This window comes from Cenococcum geophilum, assembly GCF_001692895.1.
Source record: "Cenococcum geophilum 1.58 unplaced genomic scaffold K441scaffold_11, whole genome shotgun sequence".
Taxonomy (NCBI): domain Eukaryota; kingdom Fungi; phylum Ascomycota; class Dothideomycetes; order Gloniales; family Gloniaceae; genus Cenococcum; species Cenococcum geophilum.
The window spans coordinates 1106348-1126683 of NW_027137569.1; the positions used below are offsets into that span (position 1 = coordinate 1106348).

General features: G+C 50.2%; 6 protein-coding genes across 6 annotated transcripts; 3 read left to right on the forward strand and 3 right to left on the reverse strand.

The window, feature by feature from the left end:
* Positions 1-175: 175 nt before the first annotated feature.
* Positions 176-1823, forward strand: K441DRAFT_549586 (uncharacterized protein; the record flags this gene model as incomplete). Its single annotated transcript, XM_067643013.1, has 3 exons — positions 176-271; positions 333-1067; positions 1137-1823. The coding sequence occupies 3 exons, from the start codon at positions 176-178 to the stop codon at positions 1821-1823; spliced, it is 1518 nt and encodes a 505-aa protein (XP_067506493.1).
* A 251-nt stretch (positions 1824-2074) lies between these two features.
* K441DRAFT_656334 (NAD(P)-binding protein) lies at positions 2075-4246 on the forward strand. Its single transcript, XM_067647995.1, has 9 exons — positions 2075-2354; positions 2494-2563; positions 2728-2905; positions 2979-3217; positions 3341-3418; positions 3489-3553; positions 3604-3660; positions 3732-3862; positions 3915-4246. Exons 1-9 carry the CDS (start codon positions 2277-2279, stop codon positions 3943-3945), a joined length of 927 nt encoding a protein of 308 aa, XP_067506494.1. The 5' UTR covers positions 2075-2276; the 3' UTR covers positions 3946-4246.
* Positions 4247-4252: 6 nt separating this feature from the next.
* On the reverse strand, positions 4253-4977 carry K441DRAFT_694616 (cytidine deaminase; the record flags this gene model as incomplete). Its single annotated transcript, XM_067652736.1, has 2 exons — positions 4767-4977; positions 4253-4653 (listed from the first exon to the last, which is right to left on the reverse strand). The coding sequence occupies exons 1-2, from the start codon at positions 4897-4899 to the stop codon at positions 4253-4255; spliced, it is 534 nt and encodes a 177-aa protein (XP_067506495.1). The 5' UTR covers positions 4900-4977.
* Positions 4978-6030: 1053 nt separating this feature from the next.
* Positions 6031-9793, reverse strand: K441DRAFT_27315 (Pkinase-domain-containing protein). The gene is made up of 2 exons (XM_067640893.1): positions 8606-9793; positions 6031-8549 (listed from the first exon to the last, which is right to left on the reverse strand). The coding sequence occupies exons 1-2, from the start codon at positions 9438-9440 to the stop codon at positions 6214-6216; spliced, it is 3171 nt and encodes a 1056-aa protein (XP_067506496.1). The 5' UTR covers positions 9441-9793; the 3' UTR covers positions 6031-6213.
* Positions 9794-10537: 744 nt separating this feature from the next.
* K441DRAFT_656338 (alpha/beta-hydrolase) lies at positions 10538-12731 on the reverse strand (the record flags this gene model as incomplete). The annotated part of the gene is made up of 1 exon (XM_067647996.1): positions 10538-12731. A coding segment is annotated over exon 1 (1819 nt), but the record flags the coding sequence as incomplete, so codon positions are not given.
* A 963-nt stretch (positions 12732-13694) lies between these two features.
* Positions 13695-18926, forward strand: K441DRAFT_631850 (AAA-domain-containing protein). The gene is made up of 3 exons (XM_067646325.1): positions 13695-14162; positions 14233-17737; positions 17800-18926. Exons 1-3 carry the CDS (start codon positions 14006-14008, stop codon positions 18554-18556), a joined length of 4419 nt encoding a protein of 1472 aa, XP_067506498.1. The 5' UTR covers positions 13695-14005; the 3' UTR covers positions 18557-18926.
* The last annotated feature ends 1410 nt before the right edge of the window (positions 18927-20336 follow it).

A 20336-nucleotide genomic window follows, 5' to 3' on the forward strand; every position in this document is an offset into this window, starting at 1 on the left:
ACTCGTTGTGGTAGATGTTGCTTGCGTCGATTATTGATCCTACTGCGTGACACCTGCAATGTCGGACCATTTCGCGAACCTGACATCTGTCTCCAAGCTCCAGGCTCCGCCTTTCTCCACAACACCACCACTCCATTTCTCCACCATCTAATCTTACACACCCAATGCGATAACAATGAAGAACTTCTGGGCGCTCCCAGCCTTTCTCAGGCTCGTCATCGCGAGTCCGCACGCCTTCAGCGTCTTCGACGACCTGCTTGCCTTCCCTCAGGTGCGCTTGCATCTCACTTCTCCACAGTAGTGAACAACCACTAACACTCTCGTGTCTGCAGTATGAAGTCCGCTTCCCCGACTCCTTCGTAACAGAAAACTATGCATCCTCACGCCTCGCCCATGCCGTCTCCCGCGCAACACCCTCGCCGGTCCCGGACTCCCGCGAGACGCAAGAGCTCTCCCCAGCAGGTCACAACACGCGCGGCGGCAACATTGGCAGCGGTGGCGAAGCCAGCGACGAGGTAGACGAGACATACGAGGCCGTCGTGGTGGACGGGCAGCGGTACCTGTGCAGCATCCCGGTGGTGGCGGCGAACGAGGCGAACACGACAGCGGACGCGGCGCAGGCCAAGGACGAGGAGGAGAAGGAGCTGATGCGCGCGACGGACCGTGGCTGGGAGCTGCTGCAGGGCATGCAGGGCGATTGCATCTACTTCCTCAGTGGCTGGTGGAGCTACAGCTTCTGCTACAACGACGAGGTCCGCCAGTTCCACCAGCTGCCCCCGAGCCGCGGCGTCCCCGTCTACCCGCCCGTCGAGGACACGACGGTCAAGAGCTTCGTGCTGGGCAGGTTTCCGGGGGCTAAGGGGAAGGGGAAGGGGAAGAAGAGGGCGGCGGAGGAGAGGGCGGAGGCGGAGCAGAGGAAGACGCTGGATGCGGAGCCGGATGAGGGGTTGGGCGGGATGGAGGTTGCGAGGCTGGAGACTAAGGGCACGACTAGGTATATGGTGCAGAGGCTTGGTGGAGGCACTGAGTGCGATCTCACGGGCAAGGAGCGGAAGATTGAGGTGCAGGTGAGTCCACTACAACCTTCTACAACCCACTGATCTACAGAGTTTGCAAATGCTGACGGGTATGCTTAGTTCCACTGCCACCCCCAATCCGCCGACCGCATCGGCATGATCAAGGAAGTCGCGACCTGCTCCTACCTGATGGTGATATATACGCCTCGCCTTTGCAACGACGTCGCCTTCCTCCCGCCCCAGGAAAACCGGCCTCACGCCATTTCCTGCCAGCCAGTCATCGCCGAAGCCGACATCGACACCTGGAAGGCCGCCAAATCGATGGTAGCTGAGCAATTCATGGCGCTCGCCACAGACGAAGAAACGCAGGGCAAGAAAGACCCGCCGCCTCGCCCGACTATCGGCGGCATCGAAGTCGGTGCGCAGCGCGACGTCGGGTCCGAAGGCAAAGTCATTGAGAAATCCGTCGTAGTGGGTGGAGGGAAAGAAGTCTACATCGGGACCGTGGCGAGCAGTGACGGGAAAACTATGAATGAGAAAGAACTCAAAAAGCTAAATATCGCTGACCCGAAAGATGTGGAGAAGCTGAAGCGGGATCTGCAGAAGTTGGCAGGTAGAAAGGGGTGGAAACTTGATTTAGTGGATACGCCGCGTGGAAGGGAGTTCAGGGGTATTATTGAGGCGGAGGACGATGATGATAGGGGGAGTGAGAAGAAGGGGAAGCAGAAGGGAGAGGAGGGAAGGAGGAAGAGAGACGAAGAGGAGGACAATCGGGGCAGCGAAGAGGTGTATAAGGATGAGCTGTAGTTTTACTGTTATTATGATTCAAGCTGGTTTAGGGAAAAGTATTTTATACACACGATAACTGTTATTCATACTGTACCTACTTTACGTCTCCCGTTCTTGTATACACTCCAAACCTCACTCACTTTTCTTTCCCCAACCCTTTCCCCTGCCGCACCCCTCCCTTGCCCACCATCTGCAGCCAAGGCAGCGATAAGCCCCTCGCGATAAGAGCACACGTGCATTTTTTTGGCAGCTACTCAGCATCTCCGCGCGCCGTGGATTTGCCCAGTGCCATCAATTGCGCCCGATTCGATTCGATGTTCAGCGGATCGAGCGAGTGCACTATCCTGACCTCCAGCGTGGTCGTCCCGCTTGGCCCATCTAGCTGTGTCACGGTTTTCATTGCTTTTCTTTTATTTACTGCTTCGTGCTGAGAGTTCGGGCGTGGAAAAAAGATATTGAAATTGTGTAATTATGACTATTAACGGGACTGAGGATAAAGAGAGGTTGGACTCGGAGCATTTCTCGCCGTATCGGGCGGATGGGAAGTTGGTGAGTTCTTTCTTGTTTCTGGCTTTACTGTTGAGGGATGGGTGTGGAGGGCATAGGAGAGGGATAGAAAAGGAATTGGAAAAGAGTGGGAGAAAGAAAAGTTGAACGAAGCTTGAGCTGATGCAATTGAGGTGTACAGTATGGCTTCGTCTGCGTTGTCACAGGCGCGACTCAGCCGGTAGGCAAAGCAATTGTTACAGAGCTTGCGAGTAAGTGCTGAGTGTATCTTTGGGTTATCAATTGAGCTTCATTGGAATGCCTTTTAGTTCTGCAGTAGTTCCATGTCGTTTTCAAATTCTAATTGAAGCATTTCTTATGATACGTTCAATTCGAGGTTGACTGTCCAGCTAACCATATCACTACATCTGTATAGCTCACGGCGCCGCCTGCATCTACGCCTGCTCATCCACTCCGAATGAGCCCTACGCCCAGCTAGCCGACGAGGTCAATAAGGCACATCCCAATACGGAAATAATCGGATACCCGTATAAAATCACCAGCGAGGAGGATACACTAGGTTTAATCGACGACGTGCTGAACTCATGGGGAAGGTAACCACCTCTTCTCCTCTTGAATGATACGGGTACAGCACAGTACATTAACTGAGCCCAATGATATCTGCAGACTCGACGTGTGGGTCACCTCCTCAGGCCTGCTCGGCCCTCCCTCCATCGCTGATACTTCACCTGCCGATCTGNGCATGTGCTTCGAGGCGAACTCAATGGCGCCATTTTTTGCGCTCAAGTATGCGCCGCCGGCTATGGCGAAGACGACACCGAAAGGAAATTATCTGAATGCCGCCCCGAAGGATCAGGCGTATGGGAGTATCATTGTGGTGGGGTCAGTTGCAAGCACGTACGGTGGTAAGTTGGGATAACAATGCTATTTGGTAACAAACAAAGGGGGTGAATATTGGCTGAGAAGGAGAAATGGTCGTGGTGGGACGGAGACCCATATGAGGGACTAAGCTGATAGAGTTGCCGTAGGATGCTGGGGTCCCTGCTTCACCATGAGCTCGCATGCTGCTTTGGGCGTTGTTAGAGCTGGTGTTGTGGTGCTGAAAGGTCAGTATTGCACCTTTCCGCATGTACTGACCAATCCACTACGGAATTTTGCTTACCGTAGTCTCAATAGGCACTGGTGTTCGCATCAACTGTATCTCTCCCGGCCAAATTGATGTAGGAGCCGACCTGAAAGGGGTATGCTGCACTTTCATCCGAACAAGCCAAAGATAGCTAATACATGATAGTTTGACATGCGTGGCATGGACTCCCAATTCCCACCGTCCAGGTTGCAATCCGAATCTGTAATCTCTCCCTTTTCTCCCCTGCCATTAATGCCGGTTGATGTTCTAATCTTCTCTTCTCCCCGCAATAGGCACAGAAGTCTCACATCGGCCTTGAGCGCGCCGGTCTACCACATGAAATTGGTAGAGTTGCAGGTTTCTTAGCTAGTGGCTTCAGTAGTTATATTACGGGTGCAAATTTGGTGGTTGATGGGGGCGCTTCGTAAGTCACTCTTTCTAACTGTGAGATTATGGTGACTGACAAGGACAACTAGGATTATGAATCCATTGACCGTGCCGATTTGATTGATTTAGCATGGACCTATATCGGTAAATTGGATTGCTGCGGTGAAATTAGGGGGAAAAAGGCATCACTGGGAAAAGCCATTAACCAAAAATACTCCACAATGCATGACTGTCTGATAAATAGTATCATAGAATGATATTACGCAGCCTGTAGTCTTTAATCCTAAATGCATCACTCTGCTAAAAATTTCACAAGTCTAGATCTCCTCAAAAGCAAATCTAACTCTAGATCCATCACCTCAAACTGCACAAATATCTACTGAACCCACTACCTCCACAGTCTCAGCAATCGGCCCCCCTACGCCTTCTACGGCATCTTCACCCCCATCGCCTGCAACGCCTCCCTCGGCGGCAGCGCCTCCGGCCCAAACGACATAGGCAGCAGCTGCTCCAGCGTCTTGACCTCATAGCCGCCGGAGCGATTGTGCATGAAGATGGGCGTGTGCGGCTCGCAGAACTCGCGCAGGAACTGGCGGCACATGCCGCACGGGCTGCAGAAGTCGTCCATGTCGGTCGCGACCGCGACGGCCTTGAAGCTGCCCATCCGGTGCCCCTGCACCACGGCGGCGCCCATGGCGACCCGCTCCGCGCACGTCCCGACCGGGTACGAGGCGTTTTCGACGTTGGCGCCCGTGATGATGGCCGAGCTGGTTGGGGGGGGGGTTTTGAGGAGCAGGGCGCAGCCGACGCGGAAGAGGGAGTAGGGGCCTTCTCGGAAATGTTAGCTGCGTGGCCTTTGAGGTGGTTATAAGAGGAGAATGAGACTGTGTAGGTGTAGGCTAGATACGTTAAGGCATTGAGAATATGGGCGGAATGCATACAGTAAGCCGATGCTCTTGCTTCAAGACATTTTTCAGAGAGAGTTTGGAGCTCTACGACTGTAAGGCCGTGAACTAGACCGTCTGGGTCAGTGGATTGGGTGGATGGGACAGTTGGGGCTGGGTTGGTTGACATGGTGGAAGGAGGGAGAGAGCTGTGAGGGGCGTTTTAGTGTCACAAGCAGGGAATGGGAGCCCAGACCAGACGGTGTCAACTCCAACCCAGGGCTTTGGCTGCGAACCATTGCTGTTCCTATTATATAATGGCGTTCTATTTTATGGTTTTACAGCCCTGAAGAGCATCACGTCCATTATCTCTGGAAAGTAATTGTACGTCTCATTGGACGTGCAGGGTGCAGGATGTGCAGGATGTGCAAGACTCCGCCGGTTAGATGCGGCACCCTGCTTTCGGGGCTTCCTTCGATGAGAAAGAAGTGACCTGTCTCCTATATGAGATATTTGGCTCTGGAAAGTGTTGCCCAGCGTTTAGCGCCTCGAGCTAAATATGCATTTTTGTAGTATTATAGCCTCGTTTCTTCATTACAATTTTGCCAGTTAGATTCTCTTACCAGATGAGAGCATTCCTGTGTAGTGAAGGTCTCTAGAGTGTATTGAGAATCCTTCTTTAAAACAATTCGCTGTATGCACCTAGCGTATCAAAGGGAAATTTTCAGCTGGTGTGATCTGGGGTTTGAAACTTCACAGACACCGGAGAAGGATAATTAGGGGACTTAGGTTTAGTATCAAGGTCAACTTTCACTCCGGAAAATACTGGGTTTTGTTCACTGAAAATCTCCTTGATCCTTAGGATCTTTTAATGTAATCAAACATGCGTCTGGCATCAAAACTGGGGGATTTGCGTATACCTTGGTAACACCAATCTATAAGTAGACGCAATTGTACTTGTTTAACAGCTCCAATTTTTCTATGCCCATGAGAGTCCTAAATTCCCGGCTTCCGCATTGCACAAGCAAGCGAGCCCCTGATGAGATCTATATACACACAATCCTCCAAACGGCACTTCCGCATTACCCAACAGACCAGCAACTCTGCAAACTGCACCGTTAAAGACGTTGCGACACATCACCACAAAGCGTAAACAGCGCGGGCGTGCATCCCAAAACCGTCACCGCCCAGGCAAATTCTCGCAACGGCCAAATTGCGTAGTCCTACTACCAAGCACCAAAACGTCCTCCCAATGAGATCGCTAGCCCGATAGTAAGATGAGGGAAATAATGAAATGTTAAGGAGAGAGGGACAAAATGCAAGCCCGCTCCACCAACGCCAAGCTAACTCTGAACTAAGATAAAGCCCCTTAGGAAAGAAATGGCGGAGATGGCCTAGGAAGAACCCGAATTTTATGACTTTGATCAAGGGGAATGAAATTAAAGTCGTAAAAATATCACCATCCGTGTGGCGTCAAGCTCTACCCGCGAAGCTGGCGAGATACCTAAGATCCTTTCTTCACCTCAAACCGCGTTCCTGGCTCTCTCTTCTGTCGCGCTGCACCGTGATAGAACTCGCATACGAACTTCAGGCACTTGCCCTCCTTGCGGTCCAGAAAGACGGTAATTACGTCTCCGCTGTACAACCTCCCGTACAACACTCGTCCTTTGTCGTCTTTTTGTCTCAAGTGCACGCCGTTGACATATATACCATTTCTTGTGAATGTGTTAATCCCAGTATACAGCCCATCAAGCTTGGTCCAGTCTCTGCCTTGCTCCTCAAGTTCTTTAAAATCGTGTCCTTCTTCGGCGTGGAACCATATTGTAAATGCCTTCTTTGGGATGCGGGTGTCGTTGACCTGTGGATACACGATTGTATTTTCCAGGAGGCGACCCCAAGAGGTGTTGTTCTGATCTAGTTTGAGCACGATTGGTGAGAAGGAGTCGGGGGTTGCGGTCAGCTTGCCTAGTCGTGGAGGTGGGCGAAGGAATTCGGCGGGCATGGAAGTTGTGACAGGTGTAGAGTTTGCAGATATGTTGGCATGTGTACTGCCATTTTCTGAGCTTGACGCAGAGAAATGCATTGTGTCAGGAAGGCCGTGGAGCGCATCTTTCGACGCTGCCGCTTCGGCAACGAAGTCGTGGCCACTGACCTTCGAGGCATACTCAAGATTGTGAGTAGTAGGGTCGTAGGGGTCGTAGTAGAATGAGGCGGTCTTTCGAAGATTGATCTGTCGATTGAAAACTGGCGCTTTCGGCGTCCGTTCACTTGACATGGTCTCGCCCAGATCAAGGGACGAATGCTGCTCTACCTCAGGTGTCTTTGGTGTTGATGGCTCGTTCGGGGTCGCAGCAGCAGAATTGGGTGATTGCGGCGATGTCATGTTGAGTTCTCGAACCAGTGATTCGGCCCCAAGAAGACTGGGTGAGGAAAGCACGCCATCCATCTGGGCAATAATCCGATCTGCAGAAGGCGAGCTGGCTGGCTCAGCGCCATTACGCAGAAGTGCACTCTGATGGTTGTCTGGGTGTGGGGCCTTGTCGTCTGAAGTATAGATGGAAAGAGCGGCATTTGCCTGTACGTCTAGGACACCGGAGCTCCGAAGGGCGGACTGGCCTATTTCACCGAAAAGGCGAGGACGGCCAGCGGGCTGTGGAATCAGTGCGAAGCTCTCATCAGGAATTTCTCCAGCTTGTCCAGCTGCAGAATGATAAGAGGCTTCAGGGCTGGAATCAAAGTCGTCCCTGTCACGGGGCTGATTTCGGGGAAATAGCTGATCGGTTTTGACGCGTTTAGAAGGGTTTTTGTTAAGGAGAAAGTCGAAATCTTCTGTGGCAAAGTCCACTTCCTCTTCATCGCTAGGAGCATCAGAACCAGAAGATTTCTCGTGGATGCTAAGCTGCGACAGTTGTTCCTCAGCCTCTTCTGCACCGTTATCTTCCTCTTCTTCTTGTATAGCATTAAGTGGGGCATCGTCCGCCACTTCGGTACCATCATAAAGCCATTTGTGCCTTAAACACTGCCGTTCAGTAGGTCGTGAGGTCGGATCGGTATTCAGCATTTTAAGCAACAAGTCAATACACTCATTCGAAATACCAACTCTTTTTAATGGTGTGACGTCCAGACTTGTCTCCATGATTTTGTTGAACATGCCCTTGCCCGTTGGATCACTAACGCCCTCAAAAGGTGGGCTGCCACAAAGGGCAAACCACAAAACGGCAGCAAAAGACCATACGTCAACAGACTGACTGTATGAATGAAATGTTGACTTTTGAGCTGTACCTCGTCTGCGTTTTGTTCCTTGCGCGGCAACATGGGCATCGTAGTGAGGGAAGACCTCAGGAGCGCAATATAACAGGGTTCCGCAGAATGTCTTTAGGAAAGTCTCGTTGTTTTTTACCACTTTTGAGAGGCCAAAATCGGAAAGTTTGACGGTAAATGGATCTTCGCAAGCAATCAAAATGTTGTCCGGCTTGATGTCGCGATGAGTGATCTTCTTCTTGTGCAGATAGGCCAAGGAACTAAGGATTTGGCGAGCCATGAGTTTGGCAGAGTGTTCTGGTAGGTTGCCCTTAGTAGATAGATACCCTTGTAGATCTCCGCATGGAACGTATTCCATAATGATGTACAGGTGACGCCCAACATCCTGATAATCGATGTACTGTACAATATTCGGATGACGGAGTTCTTTCATGATTCGCATTTCGTTGTCGAGACGTTGGTCAAGTTGTCCATTCTTCATGAATCGCCTCTTTTCGAGTTCCTTAGCCGCTAGTGGCTCACCGTCTAATGCAGTAGCAAGTTGGTATACGGTAGCAAATGCACCTTTTCCGAGCATGCCTATGATGTTATTAGAATATGGTCGAGAGCCCTCTAGGGTACTTATTTTTACTTACCTACGACATTGTACTTATTCCCTCCATTCCATTGCATGCCATGTGAATTACTATATGCATTTGGGAGAACAGAAGCCGTGCCACGTCCCTCAATCAGGTTACCAGGTGCTCCAGCAATCTTAAGATTGGTTCCTTGACGACCCCGCCCTCGCCCTCGGTCATTGGCTATAGCGCAGCGAGCCACGTAATTTGTGAACTTGCGCTGATATTCGTGTTCATGTCCTTCTCGTGAAGGAAACCGCACAATAAATTTGATTTTTTCGTCCTCTACGGAAGATAAAATTTGGATAATGGATCCAGGATTGATCATCCGCGTCGATGGGTAGTTACTCTCTTTGCCCTTGAGAAAAACATCGTCGACCAGGGTTCCGTTTGTCGACACATCCTCTAGCATAAGTACCCCATTGTGATTGACATAGATTCTGCAGTGGACGTTGCTAAAACGTTTTGCCGAGTCCCTAAGAATCATAATGTCGCACATTTGGGCATTCCGTCCGAAGGAGAAGCCCAAATGTGGGTTCACAGTGTTAGAAGACATGCGCAAAGCTAGATCGTTCCCCGCGGCGCTCATTCCCCCTCCGTCCAATATTATGGTTTCTTGCTCATCAATGTTCGCTCCGTATTCATTATAAGAAATGAGACTTTCATTCTGCAATATATGCTGGGGCTTGTATATCGCGGTATCGGAGACGATACGATACGCTGCTAGCGAAGCGGGATGGAGTATACATAGGACATCCGAAATATCTGACTCGCTTAAGCCAGAATTATTTCTGCCAAGCCTTCGAGGATCGAGGACCTGTTGTGTCAACGGCTGTGTGGGTTGGTCATCCATGTTGAGTGCTGGCTGAATTGACACCAGGCGTGAAATATCCAAGGTTAATAAAGTCTGTTGAATTAGGCAACCAGATCGCGAGACGTATAGTTAGACTGTCGAGTTTGTTCTTGGCAAATGTGAATGGTAGTGGGACTTGGGTGCCGAAACTAATGGTACGCAATATTCACACGTTGGAGGGTTTGATTGGGCCCAAAAAAATTCCCGAGAATCCCGGTGAACTGGTGCAATAAGCTGAACGCCGGCTTGGTTCCAGGATACCAAGCCAGACGAAGGAGGTTCTGGGGAGGCTTCAGGCTTCATAGGGCCTCCTCCTTTATAGATCACTTGCCAGGTATCAAGCCACAGCCAAGTACCTCACAAGACGACGCGTTTATCCTCCACACTTGCGTGCGTCGCTGTTCCTTGAGGTGCTCTCCTTGGTTCCCTCCTCTTCAACCTTGGGAGGCTGAGGCCACCCTCTAAATTCCTGTTCAGCAATATGAAACGCAGGTACCCGAGAATCGAGGGTATTTCCTGATATATGTCTGTTCTCCCTCGTGGGATTGTAGTGGGTTGGAAACTGCAGCTGTGATTTTATCGGTCGTTGAAGACTAGGCGGACAAGCTTTCGAAGATGTTCTGGCAGATTGCAGAGTTTCGATTTTATGCGAATATATGCTGAAGTAGAGATGCGATCTAGAGCTTTAAGTCGGGAGAAGTACGTGGTCAGGCAAAAGGTTGCCTTGTTCTGAAAGGGCGGGCGAGATGGGAATAAACGGAACGTTGCCCCCCTAACAACCTGAAGGTCAATTTGTAAGCCTGGAAGCAGATGAATGTAGATAGATGTAGAATTTGAAATTCGTCAACATGCTCACCTTATGGAAGAGTAATTAAGAACAACAATGCTTTTGTGCGAGCGAGGCGATGTCGAGACAAAAATTGCCCCAAGCCCTCGACGTTTAGCCAAGACGCGGGATGTTCGCGTGGTGTTTCGTTTCACCAAGGTTAAGGCCGACCCGGCAATCCCCCGATTGGCCAAGGCATACATTCGGATTTTCGATAGCAGATTAATTTGCTTCCGAGTGGTATTATATCCACCCTTATAAAACAGCATACCCCTGCCTGGGCATCTCTTATGGCCGGAGCTCCTCATTATATACTTCTTGCGGCTATAAAATTTTGAGACCTTCTGCACCTTTTCTAACAAGAAAATCTCCTACATCCTTCCTTCCTTTCCAGTCTAAACATATACCCATGGTACATATATACGACGAATGCTTCTAATAAATGCTAGCATTGAGGGAATCTATTGAACGAATAAAAGAATGCAAAAGATGAAAACGAAAAAGAGGAGTATAGTACAGTACGTCATATCTTTATTAATGAAGCAGGCCGGGTTTATTTATTTATTTCCACCTCACCTTAGCTTTTAATTCACTATCCCTTTTCTCCCGCGTCTTGAAACTTGTTCTCTCCTCTTCTCACTCCATTCTCCTGCAGACGCATCGAGGCCCGTATTTGCGCTTTCTCTCCACTCGTCGCGTTCATGGAACTCTTCGATATCCTCACAGCCCTTAGGAGTCCGGCACAACTTTCTTGCATCTTCAGATGCTGTCCGCCAGATTACTTCTCTCACCTCTTTCCCTACTTTCTCGATAGAATCTATGGCCCAAATGACATCGAGATGTTCGTAACCTTCAATGATCTTGGCATGCACAACGTCAACGTGGGGTTCGCGGTCGCGCTCGAAACGCCGAAGCAGTCGCCGACCGTCGACGAGATCATCGGCTCCACAAACCCATAGTGCAAAGGGGGGAGTTTGTGGGCCATACCAAGCATAGCGAGAGCGGTCGGTGTTGCGGCGAGTGCGGGTAGTCTTCTTGCCCTTATCTTGATGCGGGCCCAACGGGGAAGCTTGGTTGGGGTCGGAGCTTGAGTGCGGATGTGCGGATTCGTCTTCATCTTCGCTAGAGGATTCTTCGCCTGATCGCGCCCGTTCTCGGTCTTCCTCTTCATCTTCACGATCCTCGATCTTCTTCTCCTCACGCGTGGCGAGAATGCACTTCTGTCGCGCAAAGCACTCACGGCCTAACCACCACCGCATACTCTCTGCGCTAACATATACGGGCGCAAACTGGAACATTCTGTCGCGAAGATCCCTTTCCCACCTATCGTCTGTCCAGTTGAATAGAAAGGAGAAGACTCGGTAACCCATTGCACCGTAGAAACCCCCAGGTAATATCGAATGCATAGACATCATAAATGGAATGAATGCATGGATGCCAAATATAGCGCGGAACATGCCGGGGCTAATCACACGCATAAATTTGAAGTATATTTTTCCGATTAACGGTCCGGCGTAGGCAGCAGGAGCGAGTGCACAAAAGACGCTGATTTTGTTCCCGATATCTGGTCGTTGTTCTTTGGCAAGTGCCACGAGGGTTTGTGTGGTGCCTTGACTATGGGCGATGAGGGCGAGCTTTTCGAAGCCGGTCTCAGAGAGTACGCGCGAGATGAGTGCAGGCAGGTCCATAACACCCATTTGTCGTATATTCCATGCCCACATACGTGGGTCACTGTACTTGAGCAGATTATGACGAGGCTTGAAACCGCAGCGGTTATTACCGAGCCAGACATCGTAACCCGATTTTGCAAGAAAGAAAGCCAAACTATCATCGTCATTTGTGCAGTATGCTCCCGCTGACTGAAGTAAGCCATGGATAAGGAGGATGGGGTATTTTTTGTCCCCAGGCCTGTATTGAGATCCTGAGGCGCCATGGGCTGATCGATTGGCGGCAAAATTGGCTGGGAAAACATCAGGGGAATGCGGAGCTCTCTTAGCTGAACTTGCGCGCTGATACTCGCGTGGGTTATATAAGTGCCACAACTCGATTACGAAATCATCCTCCGTTTGGACGTCGAATATTTCACAGCCCAACCCAACGCGTCGTGCATAATAACCCACATCACAGACAATGGGATCTGGGCCGCCTTCTAGAGGGACGAATTCGTCCGCGCCTTTCCATTCTTCACCTTCGTTGTCCGCATCCGCCTTATTACTATCACTGCCTCTTCTTTCCTGATATTTTTTCCTCTTCCACGCCTTCTCTGCGTCTCTTCTTGCACGCTTTCGTCTTTCCTCCTCCTGAAAGAATGGCCTCCTTTTGTTTGGGTTCTGGAGCTTTAGTCTTATCCAAACATGCTTCCAAGCGAGTGGTATGCTTGTAAAAGCGGCACCCAATATAATGACCATTAGGAAGCAAAGTGATAGTATAGCAGAGGACACTCTAAAACTCCAATATTGTATACTTCGTAGTAGCGTGGGCGGGCCATACATTGGCAACGGCGGAAATAACGGATTTGTTCTCGAGGAAAGGACGGCCTGTCGCAATGGCGCTTCAGGGTTGGTGCTTTGCTTGGACTCTCCATCACTTGGACGTGCGCCGTGTATAGATCCATCCTTCGCTTCTTGTGTGCCGTTCTGAACTGGCTCATTTGGGGATGAATCACGATCATCGAATATGTCTCTTAAACGGTTAGCTTCCTCGATAGGCACAGCCGGTAAGCGTCCACCATCAGCAGTCTCTACTACAGGATCCTGTCCCGTTATAAACTTTGCCTCAACAGCCTGAGTAGAACCTGTAAATTCGTCTTCCTGCGACGGGCTGTACTGGGCGAGGCGCTCCGCTTGATGCGCGAATTCAATACCTGCTTGAGTCTTCGAGTTCGCTTTGTCCTCAACCTTTTGCTTGACGGTGGTGAGGCTAGGCATGTTTGCCCCTTGTAAAGTTTTGCTTAGGGTAGTGACGGTTTTGTGGAGAACACAAGGTCTATGTAGGTTTGGCCTCGGGATGACCGTCAACAGAAAGTTGAGAAGGAATTGTAAAAGCTCAAACCAGACACAGGCCAAAGAAATCTAGCAACGGCTAAAACTACGACACTAGATGAAATAGCAGGAGATAGCCGGGCGATAACAGTGAAGTGGATGAGCTGCGTGGCTAGTTCATCACTACCGCTACTATCGCAAGTTCGCATGTGTTGCTACATGATGTCAGGATTCTCGGCGAACCATTACTAATTTGGGTAATGACATCTCAACGTCTAGAATCATTCCCGGGATATTGAATGGTCCCTAGACCGAGTCCTTTGAGTTTGAGTCTTGATGGCGGACTGTGGTAAGTACACCGTCGAATGATGTTGTGTCTAAAATAAGCAAACGCCTAGTCTTCGCTCCACGGGTGGGAGCCGCCAAGATCCCCGCTCCGCCCTCGTTAGCCTCCGCTGCGCCTTAAATTTACTCCGCATTCTCCTCCATGTGAGCTACGGAGAAAGGTTCCACATACACTAAGTTATGATTGCCTTGAGGTCCTGGGAAATATCTTCCAGCACTCTATATTGCTACACAAACGCAGTCGCTTCTCATACCCACGGCATTTCATCTTCACCTGCTAGTAAAGAAGTCTTTACCTCGGCATGTTCGCTTGCTTGGCATTATTCCCAAGCGCATTGCCCTTATGCAGACCTGAGAAGCAACAGTTTCTACCTTGCTGCTACAATTGAATTTCCTGACATTTATCCAAGAATATGGAGGCCTCGGTGAGCCCCTTCAACCCTCGAAAGAGGCGGCGAAGGAGGAGGGCAGACAGGCCTGCCATTTCTGCTCGATTGCTGCTGGATGAAAGAATGAAGGGTGAAATCGGTGTTCTATCTGAGGACCTATTCGCAGACCTTTTTCCTGGTTGTAAGTAAATCTTCGAGTACACATATCATTGCCTCAAGGGTTTGTAAAGACTAACGGGTAAGTGCTGCAGTAAGCCGTGAGTTGGCAGACCAACAGAGTCGCGTCCATCACGTCGCAATAACGCCTTGGTTACCAAGCTCCGTCGTCGCGCCTCACAGCACTACTTGGACTATACTACCTGTCCGAGCTGCCGAAAAGAACGATGTATCAACTACCCGACCACACTCGTCCCTCCAATTTCCTGCCGCATCACTAGCTCTACAGTCTTTCGTGCATACTCTTCATTCAGTCTCACCAAACAAGACACAAAGACGGGACGCACCTATTGAGATCCGAATACTTGATGCGGTGCCTCTAGGGCTAGACACTGTCTTTGTTAGCCTTGATACCGAGGCATTAAGGAAGCTAGATGAAGTGCACGCAAAATTTGGCGGAGGGTTTGGATTTAGCCGTCCGAATGGTGCTGCCAAAGGGCCAAAAGACCGCTTTCTTGAGGTAAATGGGACTGGAAGTAAGACCAAAAATGCCGTGGATATAGCATCGCAGGAGCAAGGATGGAAGAACGCAGTAAGGGATGCTCTCAAAGCGCCTACAATCGTGCATACGGGGGATTTGTTACCGCTTCCAATTCCATCCCACCCTATCACTCATGTTCCCCCACCCCCGGCCAAGGTAACAGCTTGTGAGCCGGTATCCCAAGGATTGCTTTTACCAACTACGAAAATTGTTGTGCTTCGATCACACGGACATTCCAAGTCATCCAAGGTGTTACCACCAGCTCACCCTACTATGTTTCCCAACGGTGTAGGGGACGATGATGACGATACGTCAAATGAGACATTCTATTCAGCAGCGGAGGAGAGAACCCCATCGCAAGGCGCAACCCCGCCAGAAGAAGACCTTGGACATTCAACTGCCGATAATCTGGACTCGGAGATGTCTGGGACAGATGCTGGTGATTTATCCGACGATTCAGAAGACATGATATCATTAAGTGCGCCTATGCTTCCACCTCAGTCTTCTGGGGTTCTCTCGTCATTCAGTTCCGCAACACCTCGACCTGGAGTATTCCAAACAAACGGCATTGCAACACCAGGTTCTATCTTCTCGAGTTTTACTGCAACAACAGCTCGGGGACCTACATCGAAAGGCAGGGTATTCAAAGCTCAAGGACTCCTTGAGTCCATCCCGGATGAATTGGTTCACCCAAAGCCCGGGAGTGATGATGATGAAGAAGCTCGAGTTTTTGTAGACACCAACACTCTGGTAAAGATAGGCTGCTTCTCCGGAGATTGGGTAAAATTGGAGGCGGCTGCAGAACCTCCGCAGCATGGTCTTGGCTCCTGGGGCTTAGGGGCCTTTGGAAATGAGGACGAGGACTCTCCTGAATGGCGCGCCGTCAAAATATACGGGCTCCCTGAGAATTTGTCAAAAAAAACTCATCGATACCCCGTCCACAAACCAATGGATCGAAGGTCAAGCTTTTCAGGCATGATCCAACACAACACAACGTCACAAGCATATCTTTCTCCGGTACTCCTAGCAAATCTTGGAGATCCAACCCACCTCCGCATCGTATCACTTACGCCCCACCAATCTTCACATATGAGCAGGACCTCTATACATAAGCCACGAATAACTAGTTCTTCCGTACCTCCATCAGCGAAGGAAGTTACTCTATTGAAACTTTCTACGCCCCTTTCTACAGACCGCTTGCTCCAACCAAGCTTATTCGCTGCACTGAAGGAGCATTTTGAGCAGAAACGGCGCCTAGTCAAGAGTGGTGATTTAGTCGGAATTGCGATCGACGAGTCTCTTGGAAAGGCTGTTTTCCAAGGGCCGAACACAGAGGAAGATTCCGGGAGCGATGAGCTCCTATTCAAGTCAAGACATAGCGGCTCAGAAGAATCAACAAATGGCCACGACTGGAATGCAAAGGCGGTTGCATGGTTCAAAGTTGGTAACGTCGTAGCAAGCACATCTTCTGAGCTCCGCGATGATGAGGAATTAGATATTTGGGGCGGAGTCGTTTCCGTCGACGCTGCAAGTACGAAAATGGTGCAAGCCGGTAGTGAGCAAGGCAAGGTCCCCGCAACAATGAACAGTTCATGGCAATATTACCTTGGCGCAAAACGACCGCCTGCAACATCTGGAGTTTCTACCTCAAAGGCCGTTGGGATAGGCGAGCTGCCTAAAGCTTACCTCTCATCTCTCAGGCATCGTCTTAGAGAACTAATGTCCGCTGCTACCAGTCCAAGAGCTATACATTTGGGCCTCCCACCTTTAGCAATCTTGATCACATCAACTCAACGCGGAATCGGTAAATGTACGGTAGCAACTCGAGCTTGCGAGGATCTTGGACTTCATATATTCCCTATCGATGCTTTCGATATCTTGACCGAGGGGGGCGCTGGTGGTGGAGATGTTAAGACGGAGGCTTTCCTCAAGGCTAGGGCGGAACGCGCTCTCACGTGTGGGGCAGAGTACACAGCTTTGCTTCTCAAACACGTGGAAGCATTGAACGCCGACCGCATGACGACAGCGCTCAAGGAGGTCCTCGCTGATTCAAGGGTCCTAATCGCCACTACAACGGAGGTTGACAAAGTCCCTGATGGTATACGAGGCCTCTTCACTCACGAACTCGAAATGACAGCTCCAGACGAAAAGGAAAGAAAAGGAATATTACGAGGCATAGTTGGGGATACTGGAATTCGTCTTTCTCCTGACGTGGAGCTCTCCAACATTGCCGTCAAAACTGCCGCCCTTGTGGCAGGAGACCTTGTAGATGTTGTTGATCGTGCAATTGTAGCGAAACGTACCCGCCTTGAGCTTCTAGCCCAAATTGCTACAAAATCCTCTTCTTCCTCAGACCTCGTCACAATAAAAGACATTGAGCTCGCCGGTGGCCCTTCTAGTAACAGCCTAACGAAAGGTGATTTCGACACTGCCGTTGAAGCGGCGCGAAAGAATTTCGCTGATGCTATTGGAGCACCTAAGATTCCTAACGTCAGCTGGTCCGACGTCGGCGGTCTCACGCACGTCAAAGATGCCGTCATGGAAACAATTCAGCTGCCGCTAGTACACCCAGAGCTGTTCGCCAAGGGTATGAAGAAACGGAGTGGTATTTTGTTCTATGGCCCGCCTGGAACAGGCAAGACACTTCTTGCTAAGGCCATCGCGACAGAGTTTTCGCTCAACTTCTTCAGCGTCAAGGGACCGGAACTTCTGAATATGTATATTGGAGAGTCAGAAGCCAATGTGCGGCGTGTATTCCAACGAGCTCGAGATGCAAGGCCTTGCGTTGTTTTCTTCGACGAATTAGACTCTGTCGCGCCAAAGCGCGGTAACCAGGGGGATAGCGGCGGCGTCATGGATCGTATTGTTAGCCAGCTTCTTGCGGAGCTGGATGGCATGAGTGATGGTGGGGAAGGCGTCTTCGTTATCGGCGCGACAAATCGACCGGACTTGCTAGATCAGGCACTGCTGCGACCAGGGCGGTTCGATAAAATGCTATATCTGGGCGTGTCGGACACGCACGACAAGCAGCTGACAATTCTAGAGGCTTTGACGAGGAAGTATGTATTTCCTATCTTACTTTCTATATTCTCGTTAGACTGCTAACCTTTCCCACTAACAGATTTATTCTCCATCCAACTATCTCTCTTCCTCGTGTCGCTTCCACTCTACCCTTTACCTATACTGGTGCAGACTTGTACGCCCTCTGCTCCGATGCCATGCTCAAAGCCATCACCCGCCAAGCCCGGGCTGTCGATGAGAAAGTCAAATCCTATAACTCCGCCCATTCTCTCTCTAATCCTAAATCGCCATCACAAGCTGGGCACATCGGCCCAATCTCCATTGCTTACTTCTTCGACCATTTGGCCAAGGAAGAAGATACAGTCGTAGTGGTTACAGAGCAAGATTTCGTCGATGCTGGGAGAGAACTGGTGCCTAGCGTGAGTGTGGATGAGCTGAAACACTATGAGCGGGTGCGCAAGACATTTGAAGGCGAGGGAGCACGGAAGCAGGAGGAACAGAAAGCGATCGCTCCAGCATTGGGTGCGAGTGCAAACTTCACACGTCTTCCAGGGAGCCGAGTTTCAAGTTATGATAGGAGCAAAGGCAAAGGCAAAGGCAAAGTGGATTCGGCATCTCCTTTCGATGGTGACCAAGCTGATGGTGAAGCCGGAGGGAAGGACGATAGCGAGGACGACTATGTCATTCGGACAGATCATTTGAAGCTGAATGGATCCTCCAGCGGAGATGGGGCGGGCTTTGACCCCGCCAAAGGGAAAGGGAAAACTAAGGGCAAAGGAAAAGCGAAAGGAAGCACTGAAATTGCGGAGGGTGGGTTTGGTGATGCGGCTGAAGGTGACGAAGAATTGTACGCATGATTGAAATGGGGTTAAAAATGCGAGGACATGCAGTGCGCATGTACTAATATCGAGCCAAGATTTGAATGTAGCTATCACAGATGAAAAAGTGGAGTTTGAGGACCCTTTGCAAAAGCGATAGGAGGCAGCACAGATACACCGAGAGTGTGAGTACATGCGAAATCATAGTCGTGGAGATCTTCGACATGTAGTAATACGCCAAGGACATACGTTTCAGCTCAGACTGCACGAGCACCGAACAAAATAACGACTCGAAGAAGAAATGAGTCATTAATACAACTAATAATAATGTGTGACTTCTGTCTTCCCTTTTCAATGGGTACCTGCATACTCTATCTCTACCACTGTATATTTACGTCGCCAGAATGACACCGCCTCTATTGATTTGGCTAAACGGCTTTCCCGGTTCAGACAAACTCGCCGCAGCAAATGCGCTTGTAAATCTCGTGGGCGAAGACAAAATCCATCTCATCGACATCAACTCATCCCTTGCATGATATTAACGTCCTTAGAGCTATGCGCCTTGCGCACCAATCAGTAAGCTGTATATGCAGGCGGTCAATCGGTCTGCCAGATCACTGAGACGCCGTAGATAAGGCCGCGAATATGTCAAATTTCGTATATATATTATATATTCAGAGCTTCACTCCCTGGTGCTAAGTCGATCTACGTGTTCCCGCCGACACGGGCCCCGTTTTGCGTGGGGGTGGTTGATAAAGTTATCTATTTGGGGTTGATGTTCTTGATCGCGCGTACGGGCCACATATCTCAGGACGCAATCAATGCAAGGGATAATGCTGTCGAGGCAAAAATCACGCGCTCAAGTCCGAATTACTAGATGCGGCGCAGCACTGGTACAACCTTAACTTCGAGGCACCCCTGGTTATGGCGCTGTTACATCGTAGTTGTCTTCTTAGTAGAATTATTAATTTGACTTAAGCAGACTTTTAGTCAGATAACGGGCTTGGGTAGAGCGTGGCGAGAGAGCATATCGAAGCTGCTGAGAAATCAGGACGGCGGTTTACATCTGTCATGGCCTCAGGAAGAGAATGTTCGCTAGTTCAGATCGCAGCAGCGCTGGAAAACTGCTAGACGAGTCGGTACTAGCAGGGGTGCGGAAGAGGTGCACGTTGTTGAGATTTGCGAGCCAAGACGAAACGGAGGCCAACGTTACAGAAGCATTGCCTGAGATTGCAACAGCGATGGTGGGAGTTCATAAGTGCTAGGTTTCAGCCGCAGCAAGTACGTACTTGCAGCCAGCAAGGGAGATGATTGAAACTGGTGGATCAGCCCTAGAAGAGGTCCGTTCCCCGACCCTACCCTCCCTCCCGGCACCATTACCGTATTGCGACCTATCCGAAAACCAAGCCTTTTACCCCACCGCCCGATATCAAACCATCATATCATTATTTCTGACTGAGCAGCGGGCGCACACCGAGTAGCAGCGGGCGCAGTCCGAGCAGCGGGCGCAGGAGCAGGCAAGCCATTAATGATCTGACGCACAGCGTCCACTAGCGCTTCCAAAATGACTACAAGCCTGCAGCTTACAACCAGACTTATTTCACCGACGCGTATGTCCGATCGTGCGCGTTGCGAAAGGTATCCATAACATGCTGACACATGGCTTGAGAATTGACGAGCAACCAGGGAGTCAACCACCATGCAGCCCTGCGGGTTCTCTATGCAGCCACAGGTCGTGCATACTTCATCTCTGGGATCGGTTTCGTTCATCATGAAGCGACAATATTGTCTCTCGAAAGGCATTAGCTGTTTGGGAGCC